General features: G+C 43.5%; 1 protein-coding gene across 1 annotated transcript in view; it reads right to left on the reverse strand.

Moving 5' to 3' along the window:
* PRKG1 (protein kinase cGMP-dependent 1) overlaps positions 1 to 23,778 on the reverse strand; it is a 1,043,514-nt gene that overhangs the window by 13,786 nt on the left and 1,005,950 nt on the right. The window contains exons 11-14 of the mRNA XM_025203354.1: positions 16,790 to 16,929; positions 9,583 to 9,672; positions 7,150 to 7,291; positions 692 to 855 (exon numbers count right to left, since the gene is read on the reverse strand). Coding sequence (XP_025059139.1) covers positions 692 to 855; positions 7,150 to 7,291; positions 9,583 to 9,672; positions 16,790 to 16,929 — 536 coding nt within the window. The remainder of the gene's footprint in view (positions 1 to 691; positions 856 to 7,149; positions 7,292 to 9,582; positions 9,673 to 16,789; positions 16,930 to 23,778) is intronic.

A 23,778-nucleotide genomic window follows, 5' to 3' on the forward strand; every position in this document is an offset into this window, starting at 1 on the left:
TAGGGAAACTGTAAATGGAAACAAGTTTCAAATTTCTAGATCACAGTTATTCTCTTAATATTTGTATCTAAAACAGATATTATAGTAAACATTTTGAAATTTGTTCAAATAATTCTGCAGAATGCCCTGGAAAACTGTAAAACTGAGACTTATATTTCTGCATTATATCAGAACTTTAAAGACCCTCCTCTCTCTTTAATCTGTGGTTGTAAAATTTATTGACACTGATAGGCAAGAGGAGTGTGTTCCATGCTGTGTAAATATCACAGCAGGTGGATTGTGACTTGCACATCAGTGCTTCCTTATGTTTCTTTTTCTATGATTTTATGATTCTAGCCCTGTCTGTCATGCAGCTGATCAGCTAGTCTCAGTCAGGAGTGGAAATAAAATCTGTTGTTGACTAACTGAGGACAGTTAAGAGATAATTTACTGAGCCATACCTATCTCCCTGATCTGCAGAAGGAGGTAGTTACTGCAAAAGGATAGGGGCGAGATAACACCAGGCTCCTCTTCCCCTCTCACAGAACTAGAAAACTAATTATTTGGTTTATCAAACAATTTTATTCCATTACAACATTACAACAATGCTAGCTCCCAATCTTCCAATGTCCTAATCAAAGTGACAGCGGCAGAAATACTCTGAAATTCACTGATCTATTTTTATCAGCAGTTTCAGTTCCAATGCCCATACCTGCCAGTCAAGAGTTCATACATTAAGATTCCCAATGACCAGTAGTCTGCTGAAATGTCGTGACCTTTGTTCAGAATGATCTCTGGGGCTACATATTCTGGAGTTCCACAAAAAGTCCATGTTTTCTTTCCAAATCCTATTTTCTTTGCAAAGCCAAAATCAACCTGTGAAAGGAATAGAATTCTATCAAGGCAAAGAAATAAAGGACATTTCAGTGAAGTGTTTAGGTTTTTTTACAGAGAAGCAAAGCAGAAATAAAGGTTTCCTCATGGAAATTTCATCATAATCAAAGTGTCCAGAGTTGTTTAAAATAAACAGAAAACTATATAGCAACTTTTTCTTGATTAACCTTTGTAATATACAGTGAAGATTATCTTAAACTGAGCAAATGACAATGATCCAAATGTCTCTTGATAGATGGCTAGTGATTACCAGAGCTACTTTAATAAGTCCTTTACATCTATGATCTGCTTCATTTAAGCCATATTGAGGATTTCTATATTGCTCACATTCTTTCTTTTAACACACAACTTCTAGCGGAATAATGAACTATTCAGTTCAGTTTACTTAGGACAGAACAAAAGGTAGACAACAGTTTAGGTCAACATAAGCATCTTCCGTGGTTCATCCTAATTCTCCACTTCATGTGGTAATCCATGCCATCTGAAGAACTCATAGCATTTACAACTTAGGCAGAGCATAGTCCAAGAAAAATACTGTTTGTTGGCCACATTTTCCTCTTTGTTTAACACATGAAAGTATTTCAGTGGGTGTTTGCTTAAGGGCTACCAGTGGAATACAGGTTTATCTGCTGAAAATGAAAATATCCACTGAGACCTTCAGGTTCACTTTCAATACGAAGAGTGGTACACATGATTAATTTTTAGTACAAGTGGCTCCACTGACCTCAAAGCTTTACCTGAAAACACTGGGGATGTATCCATGCCTACAGTTAAGCCCATATTTAAGGGTGTTGTCAAGTATTTTAAATCTGTGTAATGTTATCCTGATTTAAAGTTAGAAAAGTTTCAGAGCAGTCACAAATTAAGTCTTAATGTAACTTCAGACCTGCACAACTGTGACTTGCCACTAGGGATAGAGACAGAAGTTACACATAAACTGGTTTGAGTGATCAGAAACTGGTTTAAGCCTGTAACAGAACAGAAGTTCAGTGCACATAAACCAGTTTCAAAGTGGCTGAAACTGGTTTAAGATATACCTGACTGAATGTAGTATCAGACTTAACTGATTGGGGTCAAACTGGTTTATGGAACTCCTCTCCCAGACCCCTTCCTGATTTAAGTTAAATCAGAGTCACCCAGCATGCTTTGCAGCCCTGGGCTGGACTGTGCTGCCTGTTCCAGGTTCCATCCCTCTGCCCTCTAAGGCAGGGGTTGTGGCCAGAAGCTGGACCGGCATGGGCCCCTAAGGCGAAGGGGGCAGGGAGGAGGTTTATTGCCCCTCTCTCCCCTCCCCCCCCACTCCACTCCGGCTGGGGTGTGCCTGGCTGGGGCAGAGCAGCCTGTGACACATTCCCCCACCCCCCTTGCTGCTGGAGTGGTGGGGGGACAGAGACGTGGCCAGCCCCAGCACCAGCCACAAGCGAATGGGGATACAGAAGGCTTTAATTCCTCCCTTCCCACTCTGTCCCACTGGCAGGGACCTCAGATGGGCTTTTCCTGGCTTTCCCCCCCTGCTTGTGGCTCAGCATGGCCTGGGCTCCCCAGAGACCCCCTCCCAGCCAGGGGGGCAATACCACTGTACCTTCCCAGCTGCTGGGGCTGGGGTTTCACTTGGGGCAGCCCAGGAACAAAGGCCAGATTGGGGGAGGGGAGGAGAAGGGGAGTAAAATGGTCCCAAGCACAGGTGGGGACAGGCACAAAGGGATCGCAGTGGCAGTGGCTCCATCCTGGACATGAGCCCCGCTGAGCAGAGGGACCCAGGCTGCAGGGGGGGGGCGTCAAGAAAGGGGCTTGAGTGTGTCAGCTCCTGCCCAGCAGCCCCTTCTACCCACTGGAGAGCAGTACCTGGGCCAGCCCTGGACCCTGCAGTGGCATGCATGGTGCGGGCTCGCCCCCTCAGCCCCTGTTACCTGCGTCCCTCAGGCACTGTTACCTGCATCCTCAGATGCCAAGCTGAATGCGTACTGCTGACTCTTCCCCTACCTGGTGGTGGCAGCACAGCACAGCCTTGTGTACTAGGTGCTAGGCACAGGACGCTACCCCTGCAGCTTCCCCACTGCCTCCGTCTGCATGCTCAGCAGTTGCTGCCTACCAGTATGACCAGGGTGGGCCCCCTGATGGTGGCAGTGGCAGTGGGGAAGCCATAGGGGTAGTATCCCATGCCTGGAACCTGGTACAGGTGGCTGTACTGCGCTGCTGCCAGGTAGGGGAAGAGTCAACAGTGCATGCCAGGTAGGGGAAGAGTCAGCAGTGCATGCTCCAGCATCTGGCAGCTAGGGGACACAGGTAACAGCACCTGAGGCGGCGAGCCCACGCCATGTGCACCAGGGCTCGGGCCAGCCTTGTTGCTACTCTCCAGTGGTGAGTGCAGGGAGACGTGGGGGAAGGTAGGGTAACTAGGTGGAGAGGAAACTGACAGCTGGGCACATGATGTGGTGGGCTGTGGCTGCCAGGTACTGGGCAGGGCATGGGGTGCAACCACACCAGAGCCCTGGGAGTGGCCAGAGCCACTGGCAGCAGGGAGCAGAGCCAGATATGGTGCATGGCCAGGACCTGCCAGCGGCAGGGTGGCCCCAGGGCAGCCATGTCACCGACCTGGCCCGGCCATGATCCTGCACATTGGCCAGGCACTGCTGCAGTTTGTGGGGCAAGAGGCTGCTCCTGGAGCTTGGTCTATGCCGCATGTGCGCAGCAGGCAGTGGCTCCACACTCCCAGTGCTACCTAGCAGTGTGTCCTGCTTTGGTCACTGTTCCCACTGTGCAGGCTTGGGTAAGAGCCCATGGCTGCAGGAAAGGCCCAGGTGCTATAGGGCAGCACGAGCAGGTCAAGGGGAGGAGACCGGAGCTGTGGCCCAGGAGGAGGGGCGCAACGATGCCTGCAAGCTTGGGCAGCTGCAGCAGAGGATCACACAAGTCACTCCAGGCTCAGTTCCCTCCTGCAGCAGTGGTGATCCATGCTCCTGGCCTGTTCAAGCTCTTCCCCATGGGCCTGGCCCTGCCTGAGCCTCCAGGCACCTCACCCTGCTCTGCTCCCACTTCCTTGCAGTGCTGCCATGTGCTTGGCAGCAGCAGTGGGTCCTGTGGGATCAGAGTGGCCTGCACTGGTTGCACCCTGGGACCAAACCCAGCCCCTGGCCCCTGCCTCTGGGGTGGCACATGGGTCTGACCAGAACTTGCGGCACCTCACGTTCCACTCCAAGAGGACCCTGTGTGTCACCACCATGCACTCCGTGGTCATGCAAGGCAGGGCAGGAGTGGGTCCATGTGCCTGGTGAGGCTTATGTCCAGGATCAAGCTGCCACCACCATGATCCCTCTGTGCCGGTCCCCACTTGGGCTTGAGGCCATTTTGCTCCCCTCCCTTCCCCCAATCTGGCCTTTGCTTCTGGGCTACCCGAAGCAAAACCCCAGCCTCAGTGGCTCGGAAGGCGCTGTGGGATTGCCCCCTAGCTAGGAGTGGGGCTTTGGGAGTCCCAGACTGTGCTGTGCCATGAGCAGGCATGGGGTAGGGGGTAGGGGAAAACCAGGCAGACCCCAGCTGGGGTCTCTACAGGCCAGGATGGAGGTTTAAACCCCTCCCCAGTCATACTCAGCCTGCCGGGGCCTGGCCACATCCCCTCTCAGCTCAGTTTCCCTTCAGCCTGAAGGGAAGGGGGGGGGAGGTGCTTACTCGTGCACCCCCCAGCTTCTAGCTGTAAGCATGTGGCTGCATTTCCATAATTAAAAGTGAATGTCTATTCTCTTGAAAATCAGTTCAATCTATGCAGGTTAGACTAGCCTGCAAAGATAGAATCAATTCAGGCGTAGGCTTTTTGAATGTCTGTACTTAGCTTAAAGAGCCTGGTGAGCAGAGGCATGGAAAGGAGCCAGAACTCTATCCCTCCTGTGGGGTGGGAGAGTATGGGGAGGGTGGCATATAACTTGGCATGATGTGGCTTCCCTCCAGGGACTGAACTTTCCTTCCCACATTCAGAAGGAGCCAGCTGGAACAATGTATGGGTGGAGAGAAAATGTGAATGGGCAGGGGAGAGAAGTAAAGAGAGAGGAATGAAAATAAATAAATAAATAAATAAAGGGCCAAAATCTTGCACATGTTTCACTGAATTGTAGGGGTACACTGGTAAAGATTTTTTGGGTTGATATTGATGGCTGATTATTGACCAGCCATATTGGCTGATACCAATCCAATTGCCATTATGCAGTCCGGCAGCTTAGAGAGCAGTGTCTGGCTGATAAGTCTGTTGGGGGCAAAGGGCATGCGGGAAGGAAGGGACATGGTGGGGGGCAGATGGAGGCCCCTGTGGTGAGGGAGGGAGTGGGACTGGGGCTGGGGCAGAGGCAAGTGCTACCCAGCCGAGGCAGGCCAGAGTGTGGGACAGAGCCAGTGGCTCATCCAGGGTCTGCAGGGAGGCAGATCCCACCACTGTGCGTACCTCTGGGGAAGTATGGGGTGCATGTGCCCCCTCTGGATCTGTATGTGGGGCAAGGGTGGGCTGCCTGTTGCATGCAGGGGGCTGGGGTTTCGCTGCCCTCTTCCCAGCAGCTGCACTTGGGCCAGGCAGGGTGGGTGGTGGCAGCACTGGGGGGAGGCTATGAGGGGGCTACAGTCACCCCAAAATTCACTGTAGCCCCCCCCAGTACCACCGCTGTCCACCCTACCCCACCCAGCCCAAGTGCAGCCCCCCAGAAGAGGGAAGTGTAGCATCAGCCCCGAGCACATAGCAGGCAGCCTGTCCTTGCCCCACACACAGATCTGGGGGGCATGTGCCCCCCATGCCTCCCCCAGGGATGCGTGCAGTGGTGGGAGCTGCCCCTCCCCCCCCCCGCATCTCCCAGATGAACTGCTTGCTCCATCCTGCACCCTGCCTTGCCCCCACCCTGCCCTAACTGGGCATTGCCTTCCCATGCCTCTGTACCTCAGCCCCACTCCCTCCCTCACCATGGGGGCCTCAATCTGTCTTTCCCATGTCCTGTCTCTCCCCCAATCCCCTTCCCCCACACAGACTTACCGACGAGATGCTGCCCTCCATGCTGCCAGGCTGCACTCCTGGCTGTGTGTATGCTGTGGCTATGTGCATGCATGGCACTTACTGGCAACAATATTGGCTACATCAGCCCAAAAAAGCTGATTGCCAATAATGTCAATTTGCTTTTATTGGTGCCGATATGGTATGGACCAATGTATCAGTGCACCTCTACTGAATTGGGACTGTTTCAGAGGGGACGTAGGTTAGCACTTGCACCACAGCACAGCTGAAATATAGAGAGCTCACTGCCTGCCACACTAAGGCTGAGCTGAGACCCAGGGATCTCACTGCATGCAAGCCACACCAAGGCAGAGATGAGACCCAGTGGGCTTGATGAATATATATTCTACTCCCTAGGGGCAAGAGGGAGCCAGCACCACCCCACTGGGCAGCAGAGTTCAGAACGGTTGAAAGTTTGCCCACAAAGCAAACAGTGGGAAGGGCTGAGAATGTTGCATCCTGGGATGTTAGAAGTAAGCAAATAGAGCTTTTTTTCTTCCCAAGGCAGATTAATGATATCCCAGAATGACCTGGGTAAAACAGATCAAAGGTAACCATTGTCTGAATTGGCATAACTTTAGAATGTTTAAAGGGTATTTAGCACAGATTAATGCCCTTAAACAGGTGAGTGCTCCTGTTTTAAGTGTTTTTATGATAATTTAAAGATAACCTGTAAGATCAAGTATTTGTGGGGTCCAACCCCTCGTCTATAGGTTTGGCGTTAAAAAAAAAATCCAAATGTTGCTTACAGTGGGGGAACAAACCTTCTACTGAAGCAGCATTCCATATTAGCACGACTCTAACAGCACAAGGTCAGTTTTCCAAAACAATAAATGATAATGATCATTTCTTGAGATAACAAAGGTGTGGTATCTCCATAAAACAAATCAGCATTTTTTAAGAACAAAAAGCATATTATTCATAGGAGATACTATGAGCCTGTAACATTTCAGTAGCAGATTTGTGTGTGATCCCAGATTTTACAACAACTATATCAAACTTCTGTTTCTGCCTCTTTACAACTAAAAAGATACCTAGATTGATTTTTCCTCATTCTCTTTCTAAAAACAATTCGCTCAAGGACTGGAATTCTAATGGCAAGCCAAAAGCACTATTTTTATGGCTGACTTATAAACCTCCCAGAATGGGAGTTCTGTAATGGAAAAGGCAATGGAGCCTTAACTGTAGGGTAGTGAACATGACAGTAATATTTTCTCTCTGCTCTGAAGAAAGATAATGTAAGTGCTCACCAGTTTGGCATAACCTCTGTGATCTAGAATGAGGTTTTCTGGCTTGAGGTCCCTATAAATAATTCCTTTGGAATGCAGATAGGCAAAAGCTTCTACCACACATGCTGTATAAAATCTGGTCGTAGAATCTTCAAATGAACCTCTATACAGAAAAAAATGGAAAAGGTTAAGCACAGTATTCAAATCATTTGCAATTAATATTGTATATCTGTTTGAACTACTATTGCATGTTACAATGATTATAGCAATAAAATTAAACATCAGGAAATAACTTATACTGCTAGATTTCAAGGGCTCAATCTTGGAACTTTTTAAACACTGGCTCTTTTCCAAGGAAGTGCTTAAATTTAAGTATATAAACAGTCCCCTTCATTTCACTTTGCAAGATCAAGTTCCCTAAAATGCAATCATAATTCAAAATGATTTTTCTATGAAACCACATTTTTCAACAGGTTATATCTGTCTCACTACCTAAAGGGCTTGTGGTGCCAAGAGAGTACATTTAATGTATTTAATGATATGATTGTAGGAACCCACTAGCTGCCAAAAAGAAACCATACTGTGAAACAACTGTACAACCATATTTTCTGTTTCTCTTCTTACTATGTAGAAGGCAAGTTTACAATTTCAATGAGAGAAATAAGGATAGTTTCTTTCTGTATGGTGTCCTTATGTTTTATTCAACTGGGAAAAGAAAGAACATCAGTATCTCACACTGATTATGAGACCTAGCAATCCAGCAAGTTGTGGGTTAGATATTTAATCATTAGCTGCCAAACTTTTATAGCAACAGTTTGAATCACACACTTTCTTCTTCCTACTAAAAGATTCATCTGGAGTAGCCAGTCTTACTTATTTTATTTCATCCTACCAATACAATATCTATCCAGCTAATTGGAAGCTCTTTCCTAATTAGAAACTCAATATTAGCCAACTTGTTTTCACGTGTAAAAGAAAAGTCATTTACACTCATGTAACTAGCACTTAAACAACAGGCTGAATTTCATAGTTTCATAGTTTCTAGGGTTGGAAGGGACCTGAACAGATCATCAAGTCCGACTCCCTGCCCTGGGCAGGAGCGAGTGCTGGTATCATAATACCCCAGCCAGATATCTATCCAACTTCCTCTTGAAGACCCCCAAGATAGGGGAGAGCACCACCTCCCTTGGGAGCTCATTCCAGAGCCTGGCAGACCTAACCGTAAAGTAATGCTTCCTGATACCAAGTCTGAACCTACTCTCAATCAATTTGCACAAAGCTTTGTTTAAATCCTAGTTTTGGGTCAAATCTAGTAATGGAAACTATTATAGGAATCAAAAAGGTTAAGTTCAAATTTAAGATAAAATAAATTTTAATTGTCATATTATGACCAATCTGTCAACTATTTTAAAAAGTGAAACACTTGCCCCTTGTTTGGAGTGAATACAGAGCTATGTGAAATGAGCTCAGCAAAATTGCTTCAGCTGTGCTAGCTGAAACAACAACAAAAAAGGCACTTCTAAGCTAGGTGGCAGTAGATACCATAATTTTAAGAGAACAGAATTAAATTCAACAAACCTTCAAAAAAGAAATGATTTCAATGTTGATGTTATAGTGCTTTTTAAACAATGATGACATGCCCATTTTAGTAAAAAGAATAATGAAAAAAATACTTATGGAAAAGTAAAATATCAAATTTATGTTTTATTTTCTGCTCCATCTTCTTAGATGTTATCTCTCAGGACATATCAATTTAACAAATTAAACTACACACATTTATATTGCTACTATACCATGTATAGTTAATTTATCTCACAGTTTTCTGCCTCTTATTTGTGGTGTCTGTATATCTTTCTTCTTCTCTCAGACATACAAACTGCATATCTTTAAAAAACACTATTAAACTAATGAAGTCAAGCATTCAAAAGTAAGGAAATATCATAATGTAAGTTGGCTGTGCAACCTACACATAGTTCTCGTGTATATATGCATTCTTATTTAATTACATGATCACATATTGTTTCTCCATGGGATTCCGTCCTCATTCTGTGCACAGAATGGACAGACTTTATGAGCCAGATTGTTTCCTGGCTCTGTTTTCTTTAAATAAACTGAAGTGGTTTGGGTGAAGTAGGCTTCTCTTAAAGAGAGCATGACAAAGTGGCAGAGGACAACTGTCAGCTAGTAAAGTGGTTTCTGCTCTTGTTAGTGAAATTTAGATCAGCTGTTGAGCTACTCAGAGTTATATCAGGAGTCATTATGTTTCTGCAGGACTGGGCAGAGAAAGAATCATGATTTAGTTCTACCCTTCTTCACCTTTTCTGAGTCCTGTGCCAAACAAAACCTGGTGAGGGCCGAAGACCTGGTCTCTGGCATATATTATCATGGTTTACTAAGAATGAAGTTCTAGAATATCACAATTCACAAGTTGGCGTGTATCCTAAAATTTCTTACCTGTCCCTGAGAATTGTCCAGAGCTCTCCACCTAGACAGGCTTCCATCAACATGTATAAATATTTGCTGTCCTTGAATGTCCTATATAGCCTATTGTTTGTAAACAAGAAAAATACAACAAAAAGTGAAGGGATTTTTTCTGACAAAAGTTTCTTAGGTGATACTTCACATTTCTTATCAGCTAAGCACCTCATCTTCTCTCTTTAGTCTGTTGTATCATGCTAAAAATATTTCTTCAGAATGCATTCAGTATTTGAATATTGAGGTGTACCACACACAACTGAGGACAAGGACATTGCTCTTCTGTACACTAAATATATGGTCTGACATTTTTAACAGAGAAGACATACGATAGCTACACCAGTTGTGGTAACAAGTAGGTCATTTTATCTTTCAAAGTATGGAGTCAATCTCTGGATCTGAAGCGTTCTCATTTTATCATTTCAAAAGAATACCACTCAATTTGTGGCTCATGGAAGAACTTAGCATAACTAATTTGCTAATATATTTCACAGATCTTAAAAAGAAACCATGAATGTTTGGATATCAAAAGATGCTTTCTTCCCACCCAGGGGCACTGCATATGTGAAAAACATGCCTAATGAGATAGATGGAGCAGGTAGCATATATTTCAAGGCCCCATGTACTCTGTGTCAGCATTTACCTTAAGTGACCAGCCTCTAGTTTCTATAGGCACTCTTGTGCAGCAAACTGAAAATTCTTACCAGCATCATGAATAATTTTATTTAATTACATAAGAACATTATATAACAAATCTTGCAAAACAAAATGAATTTTTATCTGTAAAGATGCACAGGAAAATCTCTCAGTACTGTTGCTTCGCCTCTGAGACCTATTGTTTCAGGCTCCTGCAGAAAGAGGTACATATTGCTATCTCTCTTTACATTCTGTATGTACATCTGGAAGGTTTCTTGGCAAACTACACTGGGTTAAAAGTTAAGTAAACCCCCCTAAAACTGAGTTTCTGCAGCATGATTCTGAAGGGATGTGTGGATTTCATGCCTTCTGTGAGTACACTATTGTGGCCATACGCGGGTTTTTGCATTTGTGTTGCACAACTGACCTGCATGGTTAAGTGACTTAAGTGAAAAGAGAAGGTATTAGAGATTTCAGTTCTTTGAAGTAATTAATACACTAAGGCCCCCTCTACAAATTACAGGTATTCTGCAATTAACTGATTAATTGTGTGATTAACTGAAACCAGCTATATGTGCAAAGTACCTATTCATGCCATTAAACAGTACAACCAGCTATAAAGTTATACCTTGAAAATGTGCACTAACTTTATAGCTGGTTAGTATCTGTATTTGATTTGTATGTGTAGGAGGGTCTGCCCCTACTACTCAAGGCAGCCAGAACTGCCCACAGCTGCATACTCTCCATCCTAGCTGTGAGACTTTCCATACTGGTAGCATCCCAATAAGATAGACTCATAGAAAGAAGGACCAGAAGGGACCTGTAAGATCATCACATCCGATCCCTTACCATGGGCAGGAGGTAACTGGGCTCAAACAAGCTCAATGAGGTATTTGTCCAGCTTTCTCTTAACAAATACCTTATTGGGATGCCACCAGTATGGAAAGTCTCACAGCTGGGAGGGAGAGTCTGCAGCTGCAGATGCCATCCTTATGGCAGATGCCAGAAATTGCCAGAAAGTTTTCCCTGTATCAGATAATTCTGTATTGTTTCAGGGAAAAAATTGTAGCTGGCCTTTCACTGCTTCCTTGAAGCTCAGCACTACATCTGGATGTAAAATATATAGTAACATAGAACTATAGCATCTCACCATTTAATCAGTGAGGTTTTAAAAGGTTTCATTTCTAGAATCTGTCCTTCATCCCTTTTCCTATCTATGAGACAATGCAGAAACCCTTGGCTGAATATAAAATTATTTGGTCCTTTACTAAATCACTATGTAACATTTATTTTATAAATACATTAGCCTCTTTTTAAATGCTTATTTTGCTTTACTGACAGTTAGCCTCTTTCCCCACTTAGTTTAATTCTCCTGGTTTTAATGCATTTTAATCAGTAATTAAACAGAACTACTGTTCAAAGATTTTGCAAACATAGGTTTATGGTACTGCTTTGATTTCTTTAATAGTGTTTTCCTTTTCACAAAGCCCTCCCCCTGAATTAGTTCTGATTTAGAATCTCTGTTATGATTGAACACTTATTACAATATTCTTGTGGCAGAGCTGTACTGCTACCCAGCATGTCCACAGGTGGCAGATAGTGGAATGACCTTCAGGGAAGGTTAGCTGAGAAATAAGCAGGAGTAACTAATGAATAAACAGTCACAGACCAAGCAGTGGCTGCACCACCAGGATGTGGTGGGGACAGCAGATGTCAATGCATTTGCTCTTGAAAAGCCATGTATATTTTTTGATGGTGCTGTGACATGGAGAGTACAGGCTGCCATTATAATAAGCCTGTCCAGCCCCCATCCCTGGGTCTACAAGGCCTCAATGGCAGACCAGATAGAAGAAGATGTTATAATCTCAATGGCTGCAAAGGCGGATGAAAGCTGCAGCAAAATGAAATATCCAGTTGTCTTGGATCAAGGTTCTGTTCTGTCAAGAACCATGTAGAAGCTGATGAGCAGCAGCTTCTCGATGATAAAATAAATCATGCATAGGCATCTGTCATAAAAATGGCTTTTCCAGCCCTTTGGTGACCAGTTAGCCAAAACAGGAGCAGGACTGTGATTGTCTGGAAGCTCCTAGCCATGAACTGGCATGAATAGGTGGCAGTTACAAGAAGGTTATCTAGCACCTGGATGAGACAGGAGTGCAATTCGGCAACTGCAACTATGACTGAGCACCCCTCTTCAGGATCCATTCTGTTCACCCCACATGGGGAGAGGGCTAGAAAAGGTGCCCTAGACATAGTCTGTCTACCTTTTTCTTGACTGAATAATTGTATCCAGTGGGATCATCTTTACTGTGGTCAAAATCTACAAAAGATACACAATGAATTTTGGGACCTGGAACATCAGGACATTCATGGATAATTCTAATAGTGAATACCCAGAGCGCCACACCACAAACATGGTTGAAGAACTCAGGCAATACAATATTGATGCCACTGTACTGACTGAGACCTGGCAAGCAGGAAATGGGCAGCTCAAAGAGCAAGGAGGTGGCTATACCCTCGTCTGGAAGCGCAAACAGGAAGGAGAACACTGACTTAATGGAGTTGGTTTTGCCATTAAGAATGAACTCATAAACCAAATTTAAAAAGTTCCCTATCAGAATTAATGAGTGCCTCATGATTCCCAGTCTCAAATTGGCAGGGAGCCAAGACGCCACTGTCATCAGCGCATATGCTCCAATTCTTAATGCTGCCAATGAAACCAAGGATGAATTCTATACCAACCATGACCAAGTCCATTCTGATGTTCTGCTCAGCAATTTCAATGACAGAGCCAGAAGGGACTCAAACCTCTAGAATAGAACCATTGGCAAGGAAAGAATGGGAAAGGTCAACTCTAATGCATTCTCCTCTTGACCAAGTATATAGAACATGGACATACCATCACCAACACCCTGTTCTGCCATAAAACAGGCACAAGACTTCATGGCAATACTCACAATCTAATCACTGGCACTTGACTAACTATATCATTGTTTATGCACCGGATCACAAACACGGCTGCATCACCTGATCTATGCTAGGAGCTGATGGTTGCTGGACCAATCACTGACTCATCCGCTCAGTTATATCACTCAAACTGGCTCCTAAACAACAGCTGAAGCAGAAACAATGTTGATGAAAGAAAGATCAACATTGGAGGACTCAAGGACCCAATAAAGCGAGACTTTTTTACTACTGCCTCAATAAAAAAAACCCTGGTTAATTCTAATCAATAACAATGGGAAGAGAATGTTAGCAGCATTTACAGTGCCTTTAAGCCCACCATCATCAGCATCTGTGAAGAGACACTTGGATTTCCTACCAGGAAACATCAAGACTGGTTTGATGAGAATGACCGGGAGATCAGAGTATTGATCGACTGCAAGCACAAGGCCTTTTGTGCTTGGCAGAATGACTTCAACTCCAAGCAAAAGAAACTGAATTACTAACAAGCCAAAGCAGAGGTCCAAAAGAGTAATGTGAAGAACAGATGGTGGGAAGACAAGACAAAGGAGATTTGATGTTTCACTGACATCCATGATATGTGCTGTTTCTTCAGTTCCACCAAAGCCATATATGGTCTGAACACTCAGGGACTACCCCCTTGAGATGGAGGAGACCTAATCAAGGGAAAAGGAACCCATGTCCACTGAAGTATTTTGAAGACCTTTTCAACTGTTGTTGATGAGAGTGCTCTCAACTCTAGTCAGAGATGATGTTGAAATCCTTCCAACCCTTGGCAAGGTGAGAAAAGCCATCAAGCAGATGAAAAACAAGGAATCTGGAGCTGATGGAATCCCTGCTGAAATCTTCAAACATGGGGAGAGAAGCTCAGATCACAGCTTCATGCCCTCATCCTAAGGATCTGAAATGTTGACAAAATTCCAGATGACTTTAGGGACACCATGATTGTGACAGTCTACGAGAAAGGAGACAAGTTCGACTGGAATTTACAGAGAGATCACCTTGCTGTCCACCACAGGAAAGTTCATTGCAAGAACCCTCCTGAACTGTCTCCTTCCACTTGCTGAAGAGCTTATCTCAGAATCTCAGTGCGAGCTTAGGACATCAAGAGGCACAACTGACATGATCTTCACTGCTCACCAGCTGCAGGAAAAATTTTGGGAAAAACAAATTTCTCTGCATGGCTTTCTTTGATTTCTGTCAACTAAGAGGCACTGTGGATGATGCTTCTGAACTTTTTATGCCCACCAGAATTTGCCACCATTTTCTGCCTGTTCCATGACGGTATGTGAGTGCTGATTCTTAGTAATGAATCTACTGCAGATCCGTTTGAGGTTAAGATGGGAGTTAAGCAAAGCTGCATTATCACTCCAACGCTCTTCTTGATATTCCTTACTGTGATGCTATATCCTACCACCAACAAGCTTCCAGATGGAATGGTGCTAAACTACCAAATGGATGGTAAGCTGTTTAATTGCAACCAACTTCAAGCCAAAACCAAGAGCATCCTGATCTGAATCATTGGGCTTCAGTACACTGATGATACTGTTGTGTGTGCTCACTTGGAACCAGACCATCAGGCAATTGTCAACATCTTTACCAAGGCATACAAAAAAATGGAACTGACGCTTAATATTCAGCAGAATAAGGACCTCCATCATAAAGCTCTTAATGAGTAATTCACATTTACAATGAGAGTGTTTCCTGTACCTTGGAAGCCATCCTGTACTTAAAGCTGACATAGACAAAAACATCCAACATTGCCTTAAAATGTAGATTTCAGATGCCTGAAGAAATGGGTGTTTGAAGATCATGACATCATATCTGAAACCAAGCTCATGGTTTATCAAGCAGTTGTGATCCCCACCTTATTGTACAGAGCTGAGACTTGGACAACATATAGGAGATGCCTCAAGTTGCTGGAGAAGTACCATAAACACTGCCTTCAGGAGTTCCTTTGAATCGAGTGGGAAAATAGATGCACCAACATTAGTGTCCTCTTACATGCAAACACCCCAAGCAACTAGGTGATGATTATCCAATGTCAACTTTGCTGGGCCAGCCATGAAATCTGACTGTATGACACCAGACTCCCGAAGCAAGTTTTAGTTTCCCAGCTCAATCAAGGCATACACTCAATAGTAGGGCAGCAAAAGTGCTTCAAGAATGTCCTCAAGGCCAACTTGAAAAAATGTAACATCAACATCAACTTATGACTATTGCCCAGGACCACCCCAAGTGGAGGAAACATTTGGGCAGCAGTAGTCCCAGACGCTGGGACAGCTCTCCCCGTAGATGGAGGAAGAAAATATTATTTGAAGGAGTGGAGTGCATGCATCAACACGAGAACTACAACTCCCATTGTGCTCTGTGTGGTGAAACACATACACAGTTAGCCTCTTCTTTCTCAGCCGTGTGGAGTTGAGTGCACACGGGGCACTAGCCTGGCTGCAAGCCGAGTGGTGCTGTTGCCGTCACTGGCAGTTAGTATGGGAAAGCTCCACAAGCCCCAGCCTTCTGCCACCTATGGCTCTCCCAGTCATGTGGAGAGCAGGTCCCTACCCAATCTCCATGTGGCTGGAAAGCAGTAGTCCCAGTTATCGAGAAAGCTCTCCCAGCTATGGGAAGATTGAATCCCAATCCAATCTCCACATGGCTGCGATGCAGCATTCCCAGCTGCTGGGATAGATCACCTGGCCACGTAGAGATTGGGTCCTAACCCAATCTCCAGGTGGCTGGGATGCAGCTGCCCAGCTGCCAGAACAGCTCTCCCCAACCTTGTGGAGACTGGGACCAACCTAGAGCTCGTCCTGACTGTTACACTGGAACAGAGCAGGGCAGGACCAGCCCTGGAGTGAACTGCTCCCATCAGAATCAACTTTGCTCCTGATTGGTGCACATTCACATGAGTGCAAGGATGTAGTTTAATGCTCCTTAATTTTCTGTGAAGAAAATTCAGGTGCATTAATTGCATGTATCGATGCACCCACAGAGTCATAACTTTTGTTTCTCGTAGAACCATTAAAATGCTGCTATTTAAAATCCTGAATGATGAACTAGATTCTCTTTTGGCTTGCTGAAATTCTTTTAATATTCCTGGTATAAGTTCATTACCTAGATAGAGTACAACTAGACTTCCAGATCAGTGAGTTTGCAAGGGTTGAAAATTAAGAATTTTGGACAGACAGTGATAAATCATTGAGAGACCACAAACATGGAAACTTGTGGTGCTATGCTTGCTGAGTTACTTAACAGAGGTGATTTTTGTGGCTATTCACAGACCTAATAATTGGATCAATGTCAAATTATATCAGTGTATCCTATAATTATATAACTTTTATATGTATAGGCTTCTGTAATGTTACAAGTGTAGCAAAACCATTGCAACTTTAACCCTAATACATTCAGCCTATATTTCAAAAGGTGTTTTACCTATACTACTTCAGGGATAATTCACTGTGTAACAGCATAATTTTGTAAGAAATAAGGTCAATGATTGCTGATGCAATCATTCCTAAAACTGAAGTGAACTAAAGTAAAGTAAAGGCCTTGAGGACGTCCTTTAAATGAACTAAGGTAACAGTACCTCACAATGAAGTCTGAATGAGCACTCTGCATTATCTGCTTTTCTGACCGTATGTGCTCCTGCTGTCTGGTGTCCACTATGTGACGCTTCTTCAGTATCTTCATTGCAAATGTTTTGGATTCATCACTTTTCAGCTGGACCTTGAAAGAGAATAGCAAATACATTACAATCAATGTAAATAACTCTCTGGCTGCATCTACACAAGATGTGAGCTGTGCGGTGGCCCATGACTACTGTCCAGTAGTGTTGCATGACAGGAAGTGTGACGTGATGCTACAGCACAGTAGTAATGAGCTACTGTGCAGTCAGTGTCATGAAAAAGCTGTTTGGCAACACTACTGTGCAGTAACTCTGGTTATTGCATAGTCAGCATCTCGTGTAGATGCAGCCTCTAAGTAGTTATGTGAAATTATGAAAGGCGTGGTTTAATATAAATCAAAATACCCTATCCCATACCCACCCTCCAAAAAAAAAGTTAGAAAAATCTGAAACATACAATGTTTATATTACAGGAGGCATAAATATAATTAAACACATTTAAGCGAGAAGGAATCAGCTTTAGGACATTAAAGACGATGGGTCTGATCTTCTACATCCATAGAAGAACTAATAGAATGTCTTTTCTTCAGCTCCTCCACAATCCCTAGTCTCACCAAGTGAAGCCTTTACTCCATCCCCAGTATGCCCTGTTTTCTTAACTCCTCAGTCATCAAGTTGGGTTCTTTCCTTCTGCTGGCCAGTGAGAGATCTGGCAAGTAGGGGTTTGTGGATCACACTCAGAGGTGAGGCCAGGTAAAGAACAGAAAGGGTTATAGCAACAAGTACACATCTGAGCATGAATTCTTACTCTATTCAGCTCACAAGGGTCAAGAAGCCACTTTTTACCCCCAATACAGTGCCCCCTTGCTGTAGATTGGATAATGAGCTACTCCCTGAGGAATATTTTCCAGGAAATTAGTCAGTTTCTATGCTAATTCAAAATGTTCACACTTGACTTAGCTCATCAGATCTTTTAACTGAAAACCAGATTTCTAAACATATGGTATATTGGTACCTCACGCACAATTGGTATATTTACTATCATAATATGCCATTGAATTTAAAAACCACTTATAAAAATTCTTAGTGCAGTGAGGGGGAAAAATACTGGCATTATATATTGTTCTCAATTATATACATACCACATAAAGAAGGGTTTTTTGACTGGTATGGACTTTAATAAAAACCTTTTCTATCACTATTGCATACCTATAGACCTGACAGGGGAATATAAGCCTTGAGAGTTTTCAAAGCATGAGTGAAACTGGCTTTAACAGTGCTGCTCTGTAATGTCTTTACTTTTAACCTTGAGCTTCAAATAACCTATTTTTAGTAAGGAAACTGTTGTCTCTGAAGTCCAGACATTTTTTCATAGCATATTATCACTCAAGATTTCCCCAAGTCCCCTCTATATACAATAGATCACATTTTTAATTGAGTTACAGCAGGTGATTTGGCATCATATCAATCTGCAGACAATTAAATTGAACAGTACTTAATTCAACTGAGAACTTGGTCCAAAGTGTGTGTCTGATTTTTTTAAGAAAAAGCTCTATTAAGGCATTTAAAGGGTTTTCAAGAACTAACAGAGGGCTCTGTCCTGCTTCTACCCTTGTCCACAAATTAATAAGATTTCCTGGAGCTGGCTAGGTGATGTCAGGAATAAATAAAGAGAAAAGCCCTCTTGCTGGATAAATATAATATGATTTTATACTACTTGCCATACAAGTGGATGTCTATTTCTAAAAATTGGGATGCTGTGACAGAGCTGCACTCACTTATGCTTCTGAAAAGTAAAAATTGTACTCCAACCAGTCTCCCCCTGGTTATCCTATTAGTTATCTTCAGATAAAAGAAGAAACCAATAATTTCTTCATCTGGATCAACTTTTATTTCCTAAATTCCTCCCTTGCTCCAGCAAGCTTCTCTGGTAACACACAGTATATCATGTCATATTGTAGAGTGCACACCACTAATTAAATATTTGTGTATGGGGGCAGGATGGGGAGGGTATGGAATAACATGAGAAGTTACATCACATAAGGAGAAACATAGCCTGTCTATCAATGTGTCCAGGACGTTAAAGAGCAAAGCTGTAACTTGTCATTGAAGAATGGAACACATGCAAAATGCAGTCAATTTTTTAAAAAAATCAAAGGCACCACATTTTCTGGACAAGTATCCCACCACCAAAAAAATAAATAATAAATAGACCCTGAGGCTTATGCTGGTCCTAGGAAACTGACCTTCACATTTTTTCCTAGTCTCTACATAAAAATATTTCAATCTGAATTTTTTCCACTATTTTCTCAATTGTTCTGTAGCCATGAAGACATGTGAAATGATTTAGTTCACACCAAACCTATAACCACAGAATGGTGAAATCTCTGAATTGATTTGCTCAGAATTGGAGCTTTTAGTAGAAATTCACAGAAGATTAGACCCTGAAGAGACCTCATGGGCTTGAACTGTTATATCAGGGTAAGACATAAAGATATTGTAAATCTATATTAAAGAGCAGATCCTCAACTGATAAATAGAGGTATATCAAGCAGCTATATAAAGCCTACGACTTGGAAATATTCTGTAATAAATTTAAAACCACTTCCTTACAGAGGAAAATTTCATCATAAACTCTTTAATTTATTAATTATATGTCAGAAGTTGAATCTATAATGATACAAAACACAGACACTATAATTCTTGACATTTGTCACAGATACAAATCATATTTGCTTGCTACCTCTTGGAAAGAAGCTACAGAATGTCTTGATATGTAATCTATAGATTGATAAATCCTAATAGGATCAGCAAATCTGAAGATGCCTGGAACCTCCTTAGATTACTCATACACTTTTTGTAACACTTATGAGGATTTAACTTTCATGCACATTTCTGCCTCTACATGTTGTTTCAGAGTCTGATTTGCTGGCTTTGTAAAACCTGCTCTTGGCATAGCACGGGTATGCTGAAGTTGTGTAAGTATTCCCATTGCTATTAATACAAGCTGTCTCCACTTTGCAATAAATGTATATGTATCCTTAGATGTTTATACATTTCTTTAAATTTTGAACAGCACCTTAAAAAAATCTCTTAGAGTTTCTGTATAATTTCTGTTCTGGCATTTGTGGTTTCTCATTTTCCCCGCAGGTGCAAGCATTTTCAAGCTCACATGAAACTTCTTTTTTCCAGAGGAGCAGCTCTTGCTCACACTAAGACTTTCAATTATTCTCTTCACTTGAAGCCTATGTTTCTCATCTCTTATCTTCAGGAAGATGGGGTACAGAGACCTAAACAATCCACGTAAAATAAAGAAAAACATTTCTCCTCACTCATCCATCAGGGTTTCCCAATTAATCTTTTGCATTTGCACTGCACTACTGTATTACTGTTTTATGAATGTACAGTTTAAAGATAGAAAGAAAAGAAATTCTGTATTTACTGCATGTGGTGAATGAAGGGAGATACACATAGTCTTTCTAAGTATCATATATACTTCACTTTGATATTATTGGCATAGAGTAAAATCAAACGAGCATGTTACAGTGTAACAAAGAGGATATGAAACAATGGTAAAGTTCTTCATTAGGGAAAGCCTGAACGTAGTTCCAATCAGGCTGACAGTTTCTCTTCCCATGATTCCTCCCTAGGATCGAAGAGCATACTGAAACATTAATGATGCTAGATTTAAGGAGCGGTTTGTCAGCAGTTCTCAGCAGTTAGCCAGAGGGGATATGCCAAAAAAGGGGAGAAGCTGCAGCAAGCAGGCTCTTTTCCCTACCTAGAGATAGAGGTAACTGGGCCTTTGCACAGCTTTCAAGGAAAGATGAAGGTTTAGGTACGGAAAACATAATATAGGCTTTATTGGTTTTATCCTTTTTTCTCCTATCTACATTTGAGTGGATACAATAAATATAGTTTGTTTTGAAAAAGATGTGGCTGAGTTAGATTAATCAGCTGTTTTCATAGGCTTCCAGAGGAAAAAAAAGGTTACATATGCTAAACACTGGCAGATCTCTTCAATTAATACAGATAGTAAATAGGGAGGCTAGAGCAAAGAAATCCAGTTTAAAAATGGTAAAACTGCTTGATTCCAACCAGAGAAGGGCAACAGGAGCAAACTCTGTCACCAAAGAGATACACTTGAGGGGGACTGAAATGGATCCAAGTCATAGCTCACAACTGTTATTTATAGCTATGCATAAGCATTACGGGGGTAGTGGGGGCAGGGGCTGCAGTAGAAGAATGGCAGGGGGGTACAGAGATGGTGGGGTAGCAAGCAGCAGCAGGATTGAAGCCAGAGCTCCCCTGCAGCAGCTTCATACTCGATTCCAAGACAAGTGGCTCTCCCCACCACCACATGTTAAATGGGGGAAAAAAATCTTTGACTTGCAATAAAATGAATATAGTAAATGCCCTCAGGAGGCACAGTGACTTAGATTAAGAAAGGGTTAATCAGATTTAGGAAAGGGTGCACTCAGGCCAGGTACAGACATTACACTTTTACCAGCATAAGTGATCGGAAACCAGTCTATACCTGTAATAGACGAGAAGTTCGGTGCACATAGAATGGTTTAAAAATGGCAGAACCCAGTATAAGAATGGAATGACATGCACTCAAACTTAATCAATTTAGGTTAGACCAGTACATCAAACTTCAGTACCAGTTCCCTATGAATTCAAGTTAGCTCACTAGCAGCCAGCATCCCAGGTGTCTTTGTGTGCCCCCCCACCCCGCCAGTCCTCCCTCACAGGGAGGCCCATTAGCATTTGCCTCATGCTCAACTACTCTGCTGACTGCTGAGTGAGCCCCACCCTAAGGTGACCACCTATCCCTAATTGAGCAGGACAGTCCCAGAATGGGATCATCAAGTCCCAGTCCCTGGCTGCATGACAATACTTGTCCCAGATTAACAGCATAGTGTAGGGATCTGAGTGATGACTGTGAAACTCAAGCTGAGCTGGGCCTACTCACAAAAGTTAAAATACAAAATATTGATGACAACTGCACAGTGCAAGACAATGTAATTTTACAGCTGGACCTTCTGAAAAGAAATAATAAGGCATCACTTCCAGTTTATTTTACTATAGTTCTGATGATTTAAAGCAGGCTTTTATGTGTTTGGTATGTAACAGTGTGAAATGCCTATCCTGATTAATTAATATATTAAATATCTCTTCGCAATTAACTTGTGTTTATCTGTAGGAAGAGATTCTCCATATGGGCTTTGATAGGTGTCTCCTGATTTACTCTTGTTTTGCCTCAGTGGTTCCCTTTATCTTCCAAGGACAACACAAAAACCTTGTGCTTTTCCTAGTTGTTAATCAATTTCTTGATATGTTCCAACTTAGTAGAAATGGATAACCTCTTATTACAGAGGAAGGTAATTCAATAAAATTGGGACTTTCTCATAACCAGTAATGAACAGTTTGATTAACAGGATTTTCCTGTTAATTACTGCTTGGGATGCTCTCAATTTACACAACTACAAGAATGTTTTGAAGATACTGAGCTAAAGGGTATAAACGAGGAATAAAACAGCTAACAGCACGCACTTCAAGAATGAGAAATCATTCCTACAAGAACTGCTACTGCACCCAGCTGATCTTCTAGGTAATCAATCCATGGCTTAGAGAAGCTGAAAAGACAGAGATTACTCTTTTGTCTGTAATTGGTGAGAAACTATCACTTTACATCTAAATACTGGACTTTACTTTGCTTTAGGCTCATTTAGCAGTGAATACTTGTAGTAAATAAAGCCTTTCTGTCATCCATCAAACTAGATGCCATGTCAATTCTTTATACCAGTGGTCACCAACCAGTGGATCTCGATCCACTGGTAGATCTCAGAGCCTGTTGTAGTAGATCTCAGAGCCTCTTGGAGTTGATTCGAGGCTGGGGTACATGTGTGCCCCAACCCAGCAGGTCAGTCTGTGGGGGAGGGATGGGGTAGGGGCTAGATCAAGGCCCCCACAGTGAGGGACAGTGCCACAGAGGCAGGAGCAGGGGTAAGTTGAGTGGGGCCCCAGCTGGGTGGGACTTACCTGCTGGGGAGGTGCATCCCAAAATATTTTTTCTCCCTCTGCCTTGATCTGCCTTTCCCTTCCCATTCCACAGACTTACCTGCTAGGTGGGCGGGGGGTGCGGCACACAGTAGATCTTCAGTTGCTTTTAAATGGCAAAGGTGATCTCCTACTTAAAAAGGTTGGAGACCACTGCTTTATACACTAGTCCTGAATTCCATTTCCTGACTTAACACCAGGTTTCCTTGTGCAGGCTGGCAGCATTCCAAGCTACAAGAGGCTGCTGGGAATGAGAACAGGGGGTGCCACATGCATGTGCATGTCCACACACATACATGTGGCAAGGAAAGAGCCAGACAGGGTGGAGAGCAGCTCCCTCCAGGTAAGTCTATGGGGGGTGAAAGTGCACAAATCTGCCCCCCCCCATATTTGTGCATGGGACGGAGGTGGATGCAGACTGCCAATTGCAGCCTCAGGGCTTCCTGCCCTGCTTTCCTCCCCCCCAGGAGCCCACCCACCTAACAACAGCCAGGGCAGCAGCGGCTTGGAGTTATGTCCCACACTGCTGCTGGGCAGACAGGGGGCATGCAGCTGGTGCAGGACTCCCAGGGGAAGAGCAGGGTGGGGCAACAGGGGAGGCCACAGGGGTACCTCACATTTGACCCTGCCTGGCTCTGGTCCAGCCATGCCACCAGTCAGAGTTGGGAAGGGGGGAAACACATGTCCTGCCTTCCAATTTGGAAAAGGTGGTCACCCTGGCTCACCCCCTATCTCTCCCAGAGCCAAGCCACCAAAACCCCTCTCCCTACCCCTGCTTCTGGCTAGCTGTCATCCACAGGCAGGCAGCACAGGGGGAGAGAGTCTGTTTCCCTGGGCCATACCCCCACATCCCATCATGAAGCACCCCATGATGTTCTCACAGACCT

The sequence above is a fragment of the Alligator sinensis genome, unplaced genomic scaffold (genome assembly GCF_000455745.1).
Source record: "Alligator sinensis unplaced genomic scaffold, ASM45574v1 scaffold543_1, whole genome shotgun sequence".
Taxonomy (NCBI): Eukaryota; Metazoa; Chordata; order Crocodylia; family Alligatoridae; genus Alligator; species Alligator sinensis.